At 41.5% G+C, this 14,653-nt stretch overlaps 2 protein-coding genes and 2 long non-coding RNA genes across 4 annotated transcripts in view; 1 reads left to right on the top strand and 3 right to left on the bottom strand.

Moving 5' to 3' along the window:
• The first annotated feature begins 650 nt into the window (after window positions 1–650).
• Window positions 651–11,315, top strand: LOC119910670 (myosin-2 heavy chain, non muscle-like). The gene is made up of 24 exons (XM_038729399.1): window positions 651–715; window positions 795–1,151; window positions 1,228–1,290; window positions 1,372–1,434; window positions 1,806–1,868; window positions 1,959–2,012; window positions 2,094–2,156; window positions 2,528–2,590; window positions 2,681–2,734; window positions 3,745–3,807; window positions 4,587–4,649; window positions 4,726–4,788; window positions 4,870–4,932; window positions 5,304–5,366; window positions 5,456–5,509; window positions 6,518–6,580; window positions 7,359–7,421; window positions 7,498–7,560; window positions 7,642–7,704; window positions 8,076–8,138; window positions 8,227–8,280; window positions 8,464–8,526; window positions 9,442–9,570; window positions 10,052–11,315. The coding sequence occupies exons 2-24, from the start codon at window positions 1,112–1,114 to the stop codon at window positions 10,330–10,332; spliced, it is 1,674 nt and encodes a 557-aa protein (XP_038585327.1). The 5' UTR covers window positions 651–715; window positions 795–1,111; the 3' UTR covers window positions 10,333–11,315.
• LOC119910671 lies at window positions 2,856–3,600 on the bottom strand. Its single transcript, XR_005445673.1, has 2 exons — window positions 3,458–3,600; window positions 2,856–2,932 (listed from the first exon to the last, which is right to left on the bottom strand). It is a non-coding gene; the product is annotated as an uncharacterized LOC119910671 (long non-coding RNA).
• LOC119910672 lies at window positions 5,631–6,366 on the bottom strand. Its single transcript, XR_005445674.1, has 2 exons — window positions 6,233–6,366; window positions 5,631–5,707 (listed from the first exon to the last, which is right to left on the bottom strand). It is a non-coding gene; the product is annotated as an uncharacterized LOC119910672 (long non-coding RNA).
• A 422-nt stretch (window positions 11,316–11,737) lies between the features above and the next one.
• Window positions 11,738–14,653, bottom strand: part of LOC119910674 (mitogen-activated protein kinase-binding protein 1-like) — a 33,534-nt gene continuing 30,618 nt past the window's right edge. Inside the window, exons 27-30 of the mRNA XM_038729401.1 lie at window positions 14,079–14,539; window positions 13,299–14,003; window positions 12,419–12,504; window positions 11,738–12,317 (exon numbers count right to left, since the gene is read on the bottom strand). Coding sequence (XP_038585329.1) covers window positions 12,072–12,317; window positions 12,419–12,504; window positions 13,299–14,003; window positions 14,079–14,539 — 1,498 coding nt within the window. The 3' untranslated portion in view covers window positions 11,738–12,071. The remainder of the gene's footprint in view (window positions 12,318–12,418; window positions 12,505–13,298; window positions 14,004–14,078; window positions 14,540–14,653) is intronic.

Consider the following 14,653-nt stretch of genomic DNA (forward strand, 5'->3'; position numbering starts at 1 on the left):
AACTTTCCTTGATGGAGTCCAGCCTGGCAGACAGCCTCAACAACTCAGCAGGTAGAGTTAGATTTTGTATTAAAAAAAAAAATTATGCTTATGTATCTATATTAAATATATCTATATTAAAAACTCAGCTCTGGAGGTCAGACTGAGATCCACTGAGAAACAGCTGGAGAATCACACTGCAGGTAACATTCACTCTTCAATATTACTTTTAATTCTTGATAAATAAGCCATTGAATTAAACATGAGTCATTTCCTGTTCAGCTCTGGAGGTTAGACTGAGTGTCAGTGAGAAACAGCTAGAAGATCTAAAGACAGAAAACACAGGCAACTCTGAACATTTAAAACTTACTATAGATTTAAATCATTGTATTGTTATATATATTTACTGTATATTAACTGTGAAATTCGTAGAGTGAGAGAGAGTTTGGAGCAGAGTCAAAGTTCTTAGCTCAAAGAAACTAAAGACTGAAACTGTGGAGGATCCAACACGGTTCCCTGAGGAACTCCTTTAGAAACTTGAAGGAACCGTAATGGTTCTTGCAGAAACCTCAATCAGATATAATTGAGTTGTTAAATAGTAATTACATTATTCAGCTAACATTTTTAGAATATCTTATAGTAGACGTGTGTTTGTGCTGATTTTGTGTTTCAGTTCAGTCTGATAAACTTTCCTCGATGGAGTCCAGACTGGCAGACAGCCACAACAACTCAGCAGGTAGAGTTAGATTTACTTTAGTGTTTTCATAGTAGTAGTAATTACTTAATGAACCAGATATTTACTGTTTCCTCTTTAGAGCTGGAGGTCAGACTGAGTGTCAGCGAGAAACAGCTGGAAGATCTGAAGACAGAAAACACAGGCAACTCTGAACATTTAAAACTTTAGATTTATAAATATTATCTGTATAAAGTGGAAAATAATATCCTTTTAGCTAAAACAGTCCAGGTAGTGATTCTTTTAACTGAAAATGTAGAAGATCCAAGCAGGTTCCCTGAGGAACACCTTTATCACCCTGAGAGTTCTTGTAGAAACCTCGGTGTCTTTTTATATTTTGAAGTGGAAATGTGTTTGTGCTGATTTTGTGTTTCAGTTCAGTCTGATAAACTTTCCTTGATGGAGTCCAGCCTGGCAGACAGCCACAACAACTCTGCAGGTAGAGTTAGATTTACATTAACATTTGTATTACGGCTTATGTATCTGTAAATAAATCCAATCTGATTATTGATCAGCTCTGGAGGTCAGACTGAGATCCACTGAGAAACAGCTGGAGCAGCTAGTGAATCACACTGCAGGTAACATCCACTCTTCAATATTACCTTTTATTAATCAATAATTAAACTATTGAATTAAACATCAATCATTTTCCTGTGCAGCTCTGGAGGTCAGACTGAGATCCAGTGAGAGACAGCTGGAAGATCTGAAGACAGAAAACACAGGTAACTCTGAACATTCAACACTAACAGTAGATTTATAATCTTGTAGAATTGTTTTGTATTTACTGTATATTAACTGTGAAATTCATACAAAGTGTTATAGTTATGTATATGTAAGAGGACATAATTTTCTGCCATAACATGGAGCAGAGTCAAAGTTTTTAGGTTAAAGAAAAGACTGAAACTGTGGAGGATCCAATCAGGTTCCCTGAGGAACTCCTTTAGAAACATTAATAAACTGTGATGGTTCTTGTAGAATCCTCAAACATGTAATTTAGTTTTTAAATAATAATTACATTATTCAAGTGAGTACAACTAACATTTTCTAGAATATCTTATAGTAGACGTGTGTTTGTGCTGATTTTGTGTTTCAGTTCAGTCTGATAAACTTTCCTTGATGGAGTCCAGCCTGGCAGACATCCTCAACAACTCAGCAGGTAGAGTTAGATTTATATTAAAAAATATTATGCTTATGTATCTATATTAAATATATCTATATTAAAAACTCCAATCTGACTATTGATCAGCTCTGGAGGTCAGACTGAGATCCACTGAGAAACAGCTGGAGAATCACACTGCAGGTAACATTCACTCTTCAATATTACTTTTTATTAATCAATAATTAAACTATTGAATTAAACACCAATCATTTTCCTGTGCAGCTCTGGAGGTCAGACTGAGATCCAGTGAGAGACAGCTGGATGATCTGAAGACAGAAAACACAGGTAACTCTGAACATTCAACACTAACAGTAGATTTATAATCTTGTAGAATTGTTTTGTATTTACTGTATATTAACTGTGAAATTCATACAAAGTGTTATAGTTATGTATATGTAAGAGGACATAATTTTCTGCCATAACATGGAGCAGAGTCAAAGTTTTTAGGTTAAAGAAAAGACTGAAACTGTGGAGGATCCAATCAGGTTCCCTGAGGAACTCCTTTAGAAACATTAATAAACTGTGATGGTTCTTGTAGAATCCTCAAACATATAATTTAGTTTTTAAATAATAATTACATTATTCAAGTCAGTACAACTAACATTTTCTAGAATATCTTATAGTAGACGTGTGTTTGTGCTGATTTTGTGTTTCAGTTCAGTCTGATAAACTTTCCTTGATGGAGTCCAGCCTGGCAGACAGCCACAACAACTCAGCAGGTAGAGTTAGATTTATATTAAAAAAGATTATGCTTATGTATCTATATTAAATATATCTATATTAAAAACTCCAATCTGACTATTGATCAGCTCTGGAGGTCAGACTGAGATCCACTGAGAAACAGCTGGAGAATCACACTGCAGGTAACATTCACTCTTCAATATTTGTTACTGAGGCAACTAGGTAGGGCTAGTTCATCAAGGTTTTCAGCTAGTGAACAGGATGGTGTATCGGTCAGGACACAGGAATGAAGACGAGGAGATGTAATTTCTTCCTTCAACTGTATTGAGCTCCAGCAGTACTCATCAGAACATTCCAATATCCATCTTTGTCATTATAGTCTGTATAAACCAAATAAATCACTATTAGGTACTTGAATTACTATGCAACGTGAATAACAAATCCACATACATTATGTAATTAAATCATCCAACATAAACATCTCAAAACATTGCTATTCCCCTTTAAACATAAGTTTACAATTACAGAAATGTGGATATTACTCCTTGGAAAGACATAAGGAGCTACACGTAGCTCACTGACCAGTTTAAATCATAGATTACATTGAAAGGGGTTCACATAAGGAGCAATGGCGACACCCTCTGGCTAGCCGAGGCTACTACACAATAGTGTCTGCACATGGTCTAATAAACACAATACGAACACTCCTTAATTCAATGTTATAGGTGTCACTGCGTAACTTAGACATCAGAAGGCTCACACCAGGTAACTTATTATTTCCTGCAGCGTTTTACAGCATGAACATTGTGCTAACATTAGAAATCTCACTCATCACGCTGGCCACATGTGAATGCATGTTAACTCTACAATACAGAAACAAACACAACAAAGTTACAGTCACTTACTTTTCGTCATTAACTCAACACGTGGAATATTGGAAGCTGGATCATTCAGGAGGAAATAAACATGCTAATCGTCACAGGTACGTGGGCTAAACTATGCTCGTTGAACTTGAAAAAGTTTCCGTTCCCACTATAACCAACACACTAGCTACACACTTCCCCTACCGTAACCACAGAAGAAGAGTCTTAAAGCGGCAGGCACCCAAAAATGTCAGAGCCTTTTATACAATATTACTTTTAATTCTTGATAAATAAGCCATTGAATTAAACATGAGTCATTTCCTGTTCAGCTCTGGAGGTCAGACTGAGTGTCAGTGAGAAGCAGCTGGAAGATCTGAAGACAGAAAACACAGGTAACTCTGAACATTTAAAACTTACTGTAGATTTATATCAATGTATTGTAATGTATATAAATGATGTAAATTTACAGTATAGTTAATGTGAAATTCATACAAAGTGAAAGAGAGTTTGGAGCAGAGTCAAAGTTCTTAGCTCAAAGAAACTAAAGACTGAAACTGTGGAGGATCCAACACGGTTCCCTGAGGAACTCCTTTAGAAACTTGAAGGAACCGTAATGGTTCTTGCAGAAACCTCAATCAGATATAATTGAGTTGTTAAATAGTAATTACATTATTCAGCTAACATTTTTAGAATATCTTATAGTAGACGTGTGTTTGTGCTGATTTTGTGTTTCAGTTCAGTCTGATAAACTTTCCTCGATGGAGTCCAGACTGGCAGACAGCCACAACAACTCAGCAGGTAGAGTTAGATTTACTTTAGTGTTTTCATAGTAGTAGTAATTACTTAATGAACCAGATATTTACTGTTTCCTCTTTAGAGCTGGAGGTCAGACTGAGTGTCAGCGAGAAACAGCTGGAAGATCTGAAGACAGAAAACACAGGCAACTCTGAACATTTAAAACTTTAGATTTATAAATATTATCTGTATAAAGTGGAAAATAATATCCTTTTAGCTAAAACAGTCCAGGTAGTGATTCTTTTAACTGAAAATGTAGAAGATCCAAGCAGGTTCCCTGAGGAACACCTTTATCACCCTGAGAGTTCTTGTAGAAACCTCGGTGTCTTTTTATATTTTGAAGTGGAAATGTGTTTGTGCTGATTTTGTGTTTCAGTTCAGTCTGATAAACTTTCCTTGATGGAGTCCAGCCTGGCAGACAGCCACAACAACTCTGCAGGTAGAGTTAGATTTACATTAACATTTGTATTACGGCTTATGTATCTGTAAATAAATCCAATCTGATTATTGATCAGCTCTGGAGGTCAGACTGAGATCCACTGAGAAACAGCTGGAGCAGCTAGTGAATCACACTGCAGGTAACATCCACTCTTCAATATTACCTTTTATTAATCAATAATTAAACTATTGAATTAAACATCAATCATTTTCCTGTGCAGCTCTGGAGGTCAGACTGAGATCCAGTGAGAGACAGCTGGAAGATCTGAAGACAGAAAACACAGGTAACTCTGAACATTCAACACTAACAGTAGATTTATAATCTTGTAGAATTGTTTTGTATTTACTGTATATTAACTGTGAAATTCATACAAAGTGTTATAGTTATGTATATGTAAGAGGACATAATTTTCTGCCATAACATGGAGCAGAGTCAAAGTTTTTAGGTTAAAGAAAAGACTGAAACTGTGGAGGATCCAATCAGGTTCCCTGAGGAACTCCTTTAGAAACATTAATAAACTGTGATGGTTCTTGTAGAATCCTCAAACATATAATTTAGTTTTTAAATAATAATTACATTATTCAAGTCAGTACAACTAACATTTTCTAGAATATCTTATAGTAGACGTGTGTTTGTGCTGATTTTGTGTTTCAGTTCAGTCTGATAAACTTTCCTTGATGGAGTCCAGCCTGGCAGACAGCCTCAACAACTCAGCAGGTAGAGTTAGATTTATATTAAAAAGATTATGCTTATGTATCTATATTAAATATATCTATATTAAAAACTCCAATCTGACTATTGATCAGCTCTGGAGGTCAGACTGAGATCCACTGAGAAACAGCTGGAGAATCACACTGCAGGTAACATTCACTCTTCAATATTTGTTACTGAGGCAACTAGGTAGGGCTAGTTCATCAAGGTTTTCAGCTAGTGAACAGGATGGTGTATCGGTCAGGACACAGGAATGAAGACGAGGAGATGTAATTTCTTCCTTCAACTGTATTGAGCTCCAGCAGTACTCATCAGAACATTCCAATATCCATCTTTGTCATTATAGTCTGTATAAACCAAATAAATCACTATTAGGTACTTGAATTACTATGCAACGTGAATAACAAATCCACATACATTATGTAATTAAATCATCCAACATAAACATCTCAAAACATTGCTATTCCCCTTTAAACATAAGTTTACAATTACAGAAATGTGGATATTACTCCTTGGAAAGACATAAGGAGCTACACGTAGCTCACTGACCAGTTTAAATCATAGATTACATTGAAAGGGGTTCACATAAGGAGCAATGGCGACACCCTCTGGCTAGCCGAGGCTACTACACAATAGTGTCTGCACATGGTCTAATAAACACAATACGAACACTCCTTAATTCAATGTTATAGGTGTCACTGCGTAACTTAGACATCAGAAGGCTCACACCAGGTAACTTATTATTTCCTGCAGCGTTTTACAGCATGAACATTGTGCTAACATTAGAAATCTCACTCATCACGCTGGCCACATGTGAATGCATGTTAACTCTACAATACAGAAACAAACACAACAAAGTTACAGTCACTTACTTTTCGTCATTAACTCAACACGTGGAATATTGGAAGCTGGATCATTCAGGAGGAAATAAACATGCTAATCGTCACAGGTACGTGGGCTAAACTATGCTCGTTGAACTTGAAAAAGTTTCCGTTCCCACTATAACCAACACTAGCTACACACTTCCCCTACCGTAACCACAGAAGAAGAGTCTTAAAGCGGCAGGCACCCAAAAATGTCAGAGCCTTTTATACAATATTACTTTTAATTCTTGATAAATAAGCCATTGAATTAAACATGAGTCATTTCCTGTTCAGCTCTGGAGGTCAGACTGAGTGTCAGTGAGAAGCAGCTGGAAGATCTGAAGACAGAAAACACAGGTAACTCTGAACATTTAAAACTTACTGTAGATTTATATCAATGTATTGTAATGTATATAAATGATGTAAATTTACAGTATAGTTAATGTGAAATTCATACAAAGTGAAAGAGAGTTTGGAGCAGAGTCAAAGTTCTTAGCTCAAAGAAACTAAAGACTGAAACTGTGGAGGATCCAACACGGTTCCCTGAGGAACTCCTTTAGAAACTTGAAGGAACCGTAATGGTTCTTGCAGAAACCTCAATCAGATATAATTGAGTTGTTAAATAGTAATTACATTATTCAGCTAACATTTTTAGAATATCTTATAGTAGACGTGTGTTTGTGCTGATTTTGTGTTTCAGTTCAGTCTGATAAACTTTCCTCGATGGAGTCCAGACTGGCAGACAGCCACAACAACTCAGCAGGTAGAGTTAGATTTACTTTAGTGTTTTCATAGTAGTAGTAATTACTTAATGAACCAGATATTTACTGTTTCCTCTTTAGAGCTGGAGGTCAGACTGAGTGTCAGCGAGAAACAGCTGGAAGATCTGAAGACAGAAAACACAGGCAACTCTGAACATTTAAACTTTAGATTTATAAATATTATCTGTATAAAGTGGAAAATAATATCCTTTTAGCTAAAACAGTCCAGGTAGTGATTCTTTTAACTGAAAATGTAGAAGATCCAAGCAGGTTCCCTGAGGAACACCTTTATCACCCTGAGAGTTCTTGTAGAAACCTCGGTGTCTTTTTATATTTTGAAGTGGAAATGTGTTTGTGCTGAATTTGTGTTTCAGTTCAGTCTGATAAACTTTCCTTGATGGAGTCCAGCCTGGCAGACAGCCACAACAACTCTGCAGGTAGAGTTAGATTTACATTAACATTTGTATTACGGCTTATGTATCTGTAAATAAATCCAATCTGATTATTGATCAGCTCTGGAGGTCAGACTGAGATCCACTGAGAAACAGCTGGAGCAGCTAGTGAATCACACTGCAGGTAACATCCACTCTTCAATATTACCTTTTATTAATCAATAATTAAACTATTGAATTAAACATCAATCATTTTCCTGTGCAGCTCTGGAGGTCAGACTGAGATCCAGTGAGAGACAGCTGGAAGATCTGAAGACAGAAAACACAGGTAACTCTGAACATTCAACACTAACAGTAGATTTATAATCTTGTAGAATTGTTTTGTATTTACTGTATATTAACTGTGAAATTCATACAAAGTGTTATAGTTATGTATATGTAAGAGGACATAATTTTCTGCCATAACATGGAGCAGAGTCAAAGTTTTTAGGTTAAAGAAAAGACTGAAACTGTGGAGGATCCAATCAGGTTCCCTGAGGAACTCCTTTAGAAACATTAATAAACTGTGATGGTTCTTGTAGAATCCTCAAACATATAATTTAGTTTTTAAATAATAATTACATTATTCAAGTCAGTACAACTAACATTTTCTAGAATATCTTATAGTAGACGTGTGTTTGTGCTGATTTTGTGTTTCAGTTCAGTCTGATAAACTTTCCTTGATGGAGTCCAGCCTGGCAGACAGCCTCAACAACTCAGCAGGTAGAGTTAGATTTATATTAAAAAAGATTATGCTTATGTATCTATATTAAATATATCTATTAAAAACTCCAATCTGACTATTGATCAGTTCTGGAGGTCAGACTGAGATCCACTGAGAAACAGCTGGAGAATCACACTGCAGGTAACATTCACTCTTCAATATTACTTTTTATTAATCAATAATTAAACTATTGAATTCGACATTCAACACTTATGTAGATTCATCTGACTGTTAAAGACCAGCAGACAGATGGACGTCAGGACTTTAAAAAATACGTACATTTCCAGTTTCCTGTTTTTGTCTGAACTGTTTTCTGCTGTTCAGATTTGAGCTTCAGACTGAACCAAACTGACGATCGTCTGCAGCAGCTCTCAAACACCAACTCAGGTTTGGACTTAAACTTAATTTTCTTCTGTTTGTGTCAACCAGAAAATATTTCACCGTCACGTTAGTATGACGTTAGTTTCTGGTGTGTTGTCCACTGAGCAAAACGTTTCATCCTCCGGTTTTAAAAGACCTTTCAACAATCTGAGGAAAAAGTTTTTGTTTTTTGTGATGCAGAAAAGTCAGAGGACATTCAAGACCTGGTCAACTTTATTTAAAAGGTTCTGTCTCTGGTTGACAGGACGACCACCTTCATTGTTCTGTGACTGTAAATTAGCAGAAAGATGAAACGCTGTGAAACTGGAGGTTTAAAACCTGAGAGTTTCCGATTTTTTAAGAAAGTTACAAACTCCTGCTGCGCTGAGTCAGTGTTTATTCAGTTTGAACTTTGTCAAAAGCTGTTTTTTTACCATTAGCTGCTATGCTATATGCAGCTAGTGCAAAGCTAATTCTAACGTTTGTTAGCAAGAATTAATGTCATTATCAGAGACTCAAAGTTTCTGTGAGTGTGATGTAATGCTATCTTCACCGCGCTGCTAACTGTTTGTGTCTGTAACTGGTAACTTTATGATAAATGTTGAAGAACTAATAACATGAATTAAGCCTTTCTTGGCCAGGGTGCCCTTGAAAAACAGATTTTTTCTCACTGGGTCTTTTCCCCTGGTTAAATAAATAAAAGCCAGATTGTTGTTTGCAGCTCTCATTAATGAATAAATTGATTTAGTGATTGATTTGATCTGGAATCCTAATCTACAAAACTTCATTTCAAATGTCAGATCAGATTTTCAAATGAAATGTTTCACTACCTGTAAACTGAACATCAATATAATAAAGGTCTTTTTATTTCTTTATAAATGACGACGTTGTTGTGAAGCGTGTTTTTATAGCTTTAGCTAAAGGTTAAATCTTTTCCTCCAGGTGAGCTGAAGGTGGCGTTCTCAGCCGGTCTCACTGATTCAGGAGCCGTCGGCCCGTTTGACGAGGAGACGACTCTGATCTTCTCCAAAGTCTTCACCAATGTTGGCCGCGCCTACAACCAGACTGCAGGTAAAGCTTTAAGGCCACACCCTGACGTTGACACACAGGTACACCTTCGAGTTATACATGAATAAAGTGAATCTTCGTATGATCTCTGGTTTTTATATTTGTTGAGTGATTTCTGTATTTTCGACTTCATCCAGCTTAAAGTTAAACTCCACTGATAGTCTGTGTTTGGAGATCATTCTTTAAAACTTTGTTTGTTGCTCCTTCACAAAGAAACTCTGATGGTTTGCTAAACACGCTAACACATGGCTACATACTCGACTTATGTTGCTGGGACAGAGCAGCTAACTACTTTAGCAACAAACAATTATTTATTTATATTTAGTACGGTGTCCCTGAGAGCTCAAAACACAAGCAAATACAGACACGCTGTTAGTGACACGGAACACATCAGTTTAATTATTCTGATTGCATGATTCAGATTTGCTAAAGGCTAACGCTAGCTAACCTGCAGATATCTGAACACGTGCTCGCTGTTCGTCAGGTGTGTTCACAGCTCCTGTCAGAGGACTCTACTTCTTCAGCTTCACGGCTGCAGATTACCTGAAGGGATACATGGGGCTCTACCTGCACAGGAACAACCAGCCAATCATCTTCAACCTGGACCTGAACGACCACGGCGGCTACGCCTCCACGTCCAACGGCGTGGCACTGCAGCTGGAGGTGGGCGACGCAATCCGCCTCAGTCTGCCGGCGAGCTACCGGCTCTACGACGACTCCCGAAACTTCAGCGTCTTCTCCGGCTTCCTGCTGTTCCCCCTCTGACAGGACCAGGATCAGGGACTGAGGGAGAAACTGTGCTACCAGACTGGAACTGATAGACGGGACTTTTGTTTTGGTGGGAATGACTTCTTGCGGTTACAACCAGGACTTCTGAAGATGATGGTGATGTGGAAGTTTATCTCTGAAGCTAATGAACATTAATAAAAGAGTCTGAGCGAGAGTAAACATTTAAATATCACAACTCGTATTTCAGCAACGAGAGTCGCGTTGCTGTTCTGGAGCTTTAGATTGGCTGTTTTCTGAGTCATTCTTAACTGGGGGTGGGGGATGTTTTTACTATTTGTAGGAACTGAGTTTGTTCTTATTTCACCATTATATAACTATACTTCAGTCTCCACCTTATTTAAGTGTCACTCACTTGTTGAACCCGCCTCCTTCAGTTCTCTCCACACAGACCGAACGTACCTCTGCTGCAAACACATCAGCGTGCCTCGCTTCTTCGCGTCTCTCCGTCTGCTCCGCTAACTTTCTCCATCAGTAGGAGGCTACGTTATGTAGAGTCGCCATAAAAAAAACAACAACTTGTCTTCCGTTCACAGCAGCAGCTGCGCCGCATGTTAGCCTTTCAAAACAAAACCAACGTGGCAGCTAACGATCTGCACTAAAACATCGCTTTACCTGGTCTGTGCTCGGAAAATCTCCACCGTGTCGCGACTTGTAACGTAAAGACTCCGTTTTTCTCTGATAAAGGCTTCAACGTGTCGCCATATATACCTGGGCGGCCGCTGAAGTAAAGCGTATGTGTGGGAAACACTGACTGAACCGTTTCACACACCGACGACCTGCTGAGCCACGGCTCGCCTGATGACGCTGCTCCAACACTGAACAGAGCCTGAACAGGTTCAGACGTCCTGTTCAGGCTCAGGAGGATATTATAGTATTCCAGGATTAATTTATGATTTAGATTATACTTTTCATATTTTAGTGTTTGTAGTTTTGAGCTGCAGGATCTCCAGTTTAATCATTCAGTGTTAATAATAAAACCGTAAATCTGTTTCCTCAGCAGCCGCTCTGCTTACAGATTCACGTTGAAGGCGTGTTGTCGTCGTCAGGAGGACGAGCGAGGCGTGAAAGAGCGTCAGCTGACTCGCAGCATCAACCAGCTTCTGGCGAAGTTAAAAGCCAATCGTCAAAGTAAGTCTCAAACTTTTATTACAGATTGACAAAAAACAGGAAACATTTCAACTGAACTTTGTGAGAAAGTTAAAACAAACTGTAGAAACAACCGAACCCCAAAGTTAAACCCAGCCAGCCCCTTCAAGTGATTCTCCCACAATATAAAATGTACATCGGTTAGTTAAAAATGACTTTAAATCCATGATTTTAGAAAAACATGACAGTCAGTGTGTAAAGTTCAGGCGTTCAGTAGTCTGACAGAATAATACAAACAGAAAGTAAAGTCACACCTGCAGTCTGTAACGTTCATGCTGCTCCTGTAAAAACTCTCTACACGCTAACATCAGGGTTTCTATAACAGTAATCAATAACCCGTTCAATCGTTGTGGTTCCCTCCAAACGAACGGCGGGAATGAAAAAGGAAAAACACCCACGAGTCAGTCGGAAAAATGTCTTTAAAAACTTCAGACGTCGGTCGGACGATTCGACGCGCCGTTCCTTTAAGACGAGGGATTCTTGCATAACAAAGGAATAAAAGTCCAGAGAAAATCAAAATGGCTTCAGATCCTTCATCTGTGAGGAGGAGGGAGATGAAGAGCGTTCAGTCACTCGGCATTGTGGGTACTGATCCTCCTGTGAACGGCCTGCAGCAGCAGCAGAGAGTACTCCTCCAGCAGAGCCGCCGTCTTCACCTCCCCCACCCCTCCCAGCCCCCCCTCCACTCGCAGCAGGCTCGGCGCGCCCAGCGGCAGACAGTCCAGCTCCGCCCTCATTGCCTGGAAGGCCTCTGATAGGACGACAGCCATCTGACGCTGGTCGGGGGCGGAGTCTTCGGCGGAGGAGCCGCTCACCTGGAGAGATTCAGAGAGAGAGACAGGTGAGCATCAGGTCGCTACGTGGTGACGTCATACTTTCCACATGTGACTAAAACGTTCAGCTTCCTCTGACTCACCTTCCTGTACAGGTGTGTCGCCCTCTTGAAGCAGCTCTGCAGCTCATTGGTCAGAGCTCTGCAGGTCTCCACACTGATTGGCTGGTCTGCACAAAGAGAGAGAGAGAGAGAGAGGAGCTAGAAATATGAACGCTGCCGAATGAATCCAGCAGGTCAGACCTGTGATCGCCACGGTCCCACCCAGCAGGTCAGACCTGTGATCGCCACGGTCCCACCCAGCAGGTCAGACCTGTGATCGCCACGGTCCCACCCAGCAGGTCAGACCTGTCACTGATTGTTCAAACTGACGTCTGTTACATTAATACAATCTGGCTCATTCAGACCGTCAGCAGCAAATAATGCAACACTGTGTTTGAGCTGCACCACAGTCATCCTCACTCAGACAGTCCCGTCATCTCCAGCCTGCTAAAAACGCCAGGACGGATCACTGATCACTTTTATACAGATTAAACAGTGATTCCTGCAGTAATGTAGCTCACAGTGTTAAAGATGGATTTTATAAATCCACGCTGTGCACAGATCTGTCCTCACATCGGTGACCGACTGATCATGAAGCGTCACGTTTGGGTAAAAAACTAACAGCCTGTCTATCAGGGATTTAAAATGTTCGACAGCGTGACTGAGGAAATGAAGCGGTGAGTCAGACAGCCGCCTCAGGCTCCGCAGTCCTGTGAACCCGAGGAGGAGGGAAGAAGAAGAAAAGTAACAACAAAGAAAGAGGAGTGAAACGTCTCACCCGTCAGAACAGAGCGAGAGGAGGAGGAGTGCAGTGATGAAGAGGAGGATGAAGGTGAGGGGCGGAGCCAGAGCCCAGAGCCCCGACGGAGAGACGACAGGATGAAGGGGTGAAGAAGAAGAGGAGGAGGATGAGAGTCCAAACCTGCGTCGCCTCTCTGCTCCTCGCCGCTGCCACCTGCAGGAGTCTGAGGCTCCTCCCCCTGCCGGGCGGGAGTTACGGGGGAGATGGAGACCGGAGGAGGCCGCGAAGAGGAAGACGAGGAGGTGGATGGTGAGAAGGAGGCGAGGGAGAGCTTGTCGGGCAGCGGCCTGCTGCTGCAGGGGACCCGAGCCTGGAGACCGCGGGGGGGAGGGGCCACCTGGTTACCCAGACTGGAGGAGGAGGCGACCACAACGGGGACAACAGCAACGTGGGGGGGCGTGGCCAGAGCTGCGTTGGAGGGCACCACAGCAACAAGAGGAGGCGGAGTCTCTTTGACCTGAGAGGAGGAGTTTTCTGTTGCCGCCGATGATGTCACTGCGGGATCCTCGGGGTCGGAGATGTTGAGGCCGTCGCCCACAGAGACGGAGCGGGACATCTTGGCCATGGAGCTGGCGGTGGGGCTCATGTAGGACCGAGGCACCGCCGGCGTGGAAGAGGAGGAGGACGAAGACTTCCTCGGGGTGCTGAGAGCAGGCGGAGCGGCGGCTGTTTCCTGCAGGGGGGACCGGGGAGAGGCGGGGCTTGGTCTCTGAGGAGGCGGGGCTGTGGATGGGGGGCGTCTGGGGGAGGAGGGGAGGGTGGTGGGACGTTGTGGGGGGAGGAGCTGCTGAGGGGGGACCTCCCTGGACAGACGAGAGGACTCACCTGAGGAGAGAGAGGTGAAGTTTAAGTCCTCTGACAGTCTGGATCTTACTGCTCACCTGTTTCCTGATCTGTTACCTGCGTCGCTCAGCAGGTTCTGGACTGACTGAGCCTTCCGAAGTCCGGAGGAGGAGTTCAGATGGGAGGCGGCAGCCCGGGCTGTCGGGCCCAGGTTCCTCCTGGACTCCACCACAGTTTGGACCTTCTTCTTAAGAGGGGATGGCCGGTGCTGGATTGAGGAGGTCTCCTCCTCCACCCGGCTCTGCAGCTGATCTGTACCCTGCTGGATCTGGTTCCCCACCTGAGGAGGCCGTGTTTGGTCCTGGTTTGTTCCGTTCTGGAACTGTACCTGATCTTGAAGTGGGGGGGTCTGATCCTGGATAGGTTTTTGGATTTGGTCATGGTTCCATGACACCCTCTTGTCCTGGGTCCGGTTCTGGTTCTGCTCCATCAGAGGTCGGACCTCTGAGACCCGAGGATGGGCCTTCACCTCTCCTCCTCCCCCGGTGGTCCGAGATGGGAGAGGAAGCACAGTCCGACTGAAGAGGAGGAGAAAGAGAAGACTCATTATCAGAAACAGAACCAGAACCTCTACAGAGGTCAGTGATCAGGATCACTTAACGTGCCGAGTCATCACAAAGTGTGGTTGGATG

The sequence above is a fragment of the Micropterus salmoides genome, unplaced genomic scaffold (genome assembly GCF_014851395.1).
Source record: "Micropterus salmoides isolate LMB-PRFRI ecotype aquatic unplaced genomic scaffold, ASM1485139v1 Ms_hic_scaffold_19, whole genome shotgun sequence".
Lineage (NCBI taxonomy): Eukaryota > Metazoa > Chordata > Actinopteri > Centrarchiformes > Centrarchidae > Micropterus > Micropterus salmoides.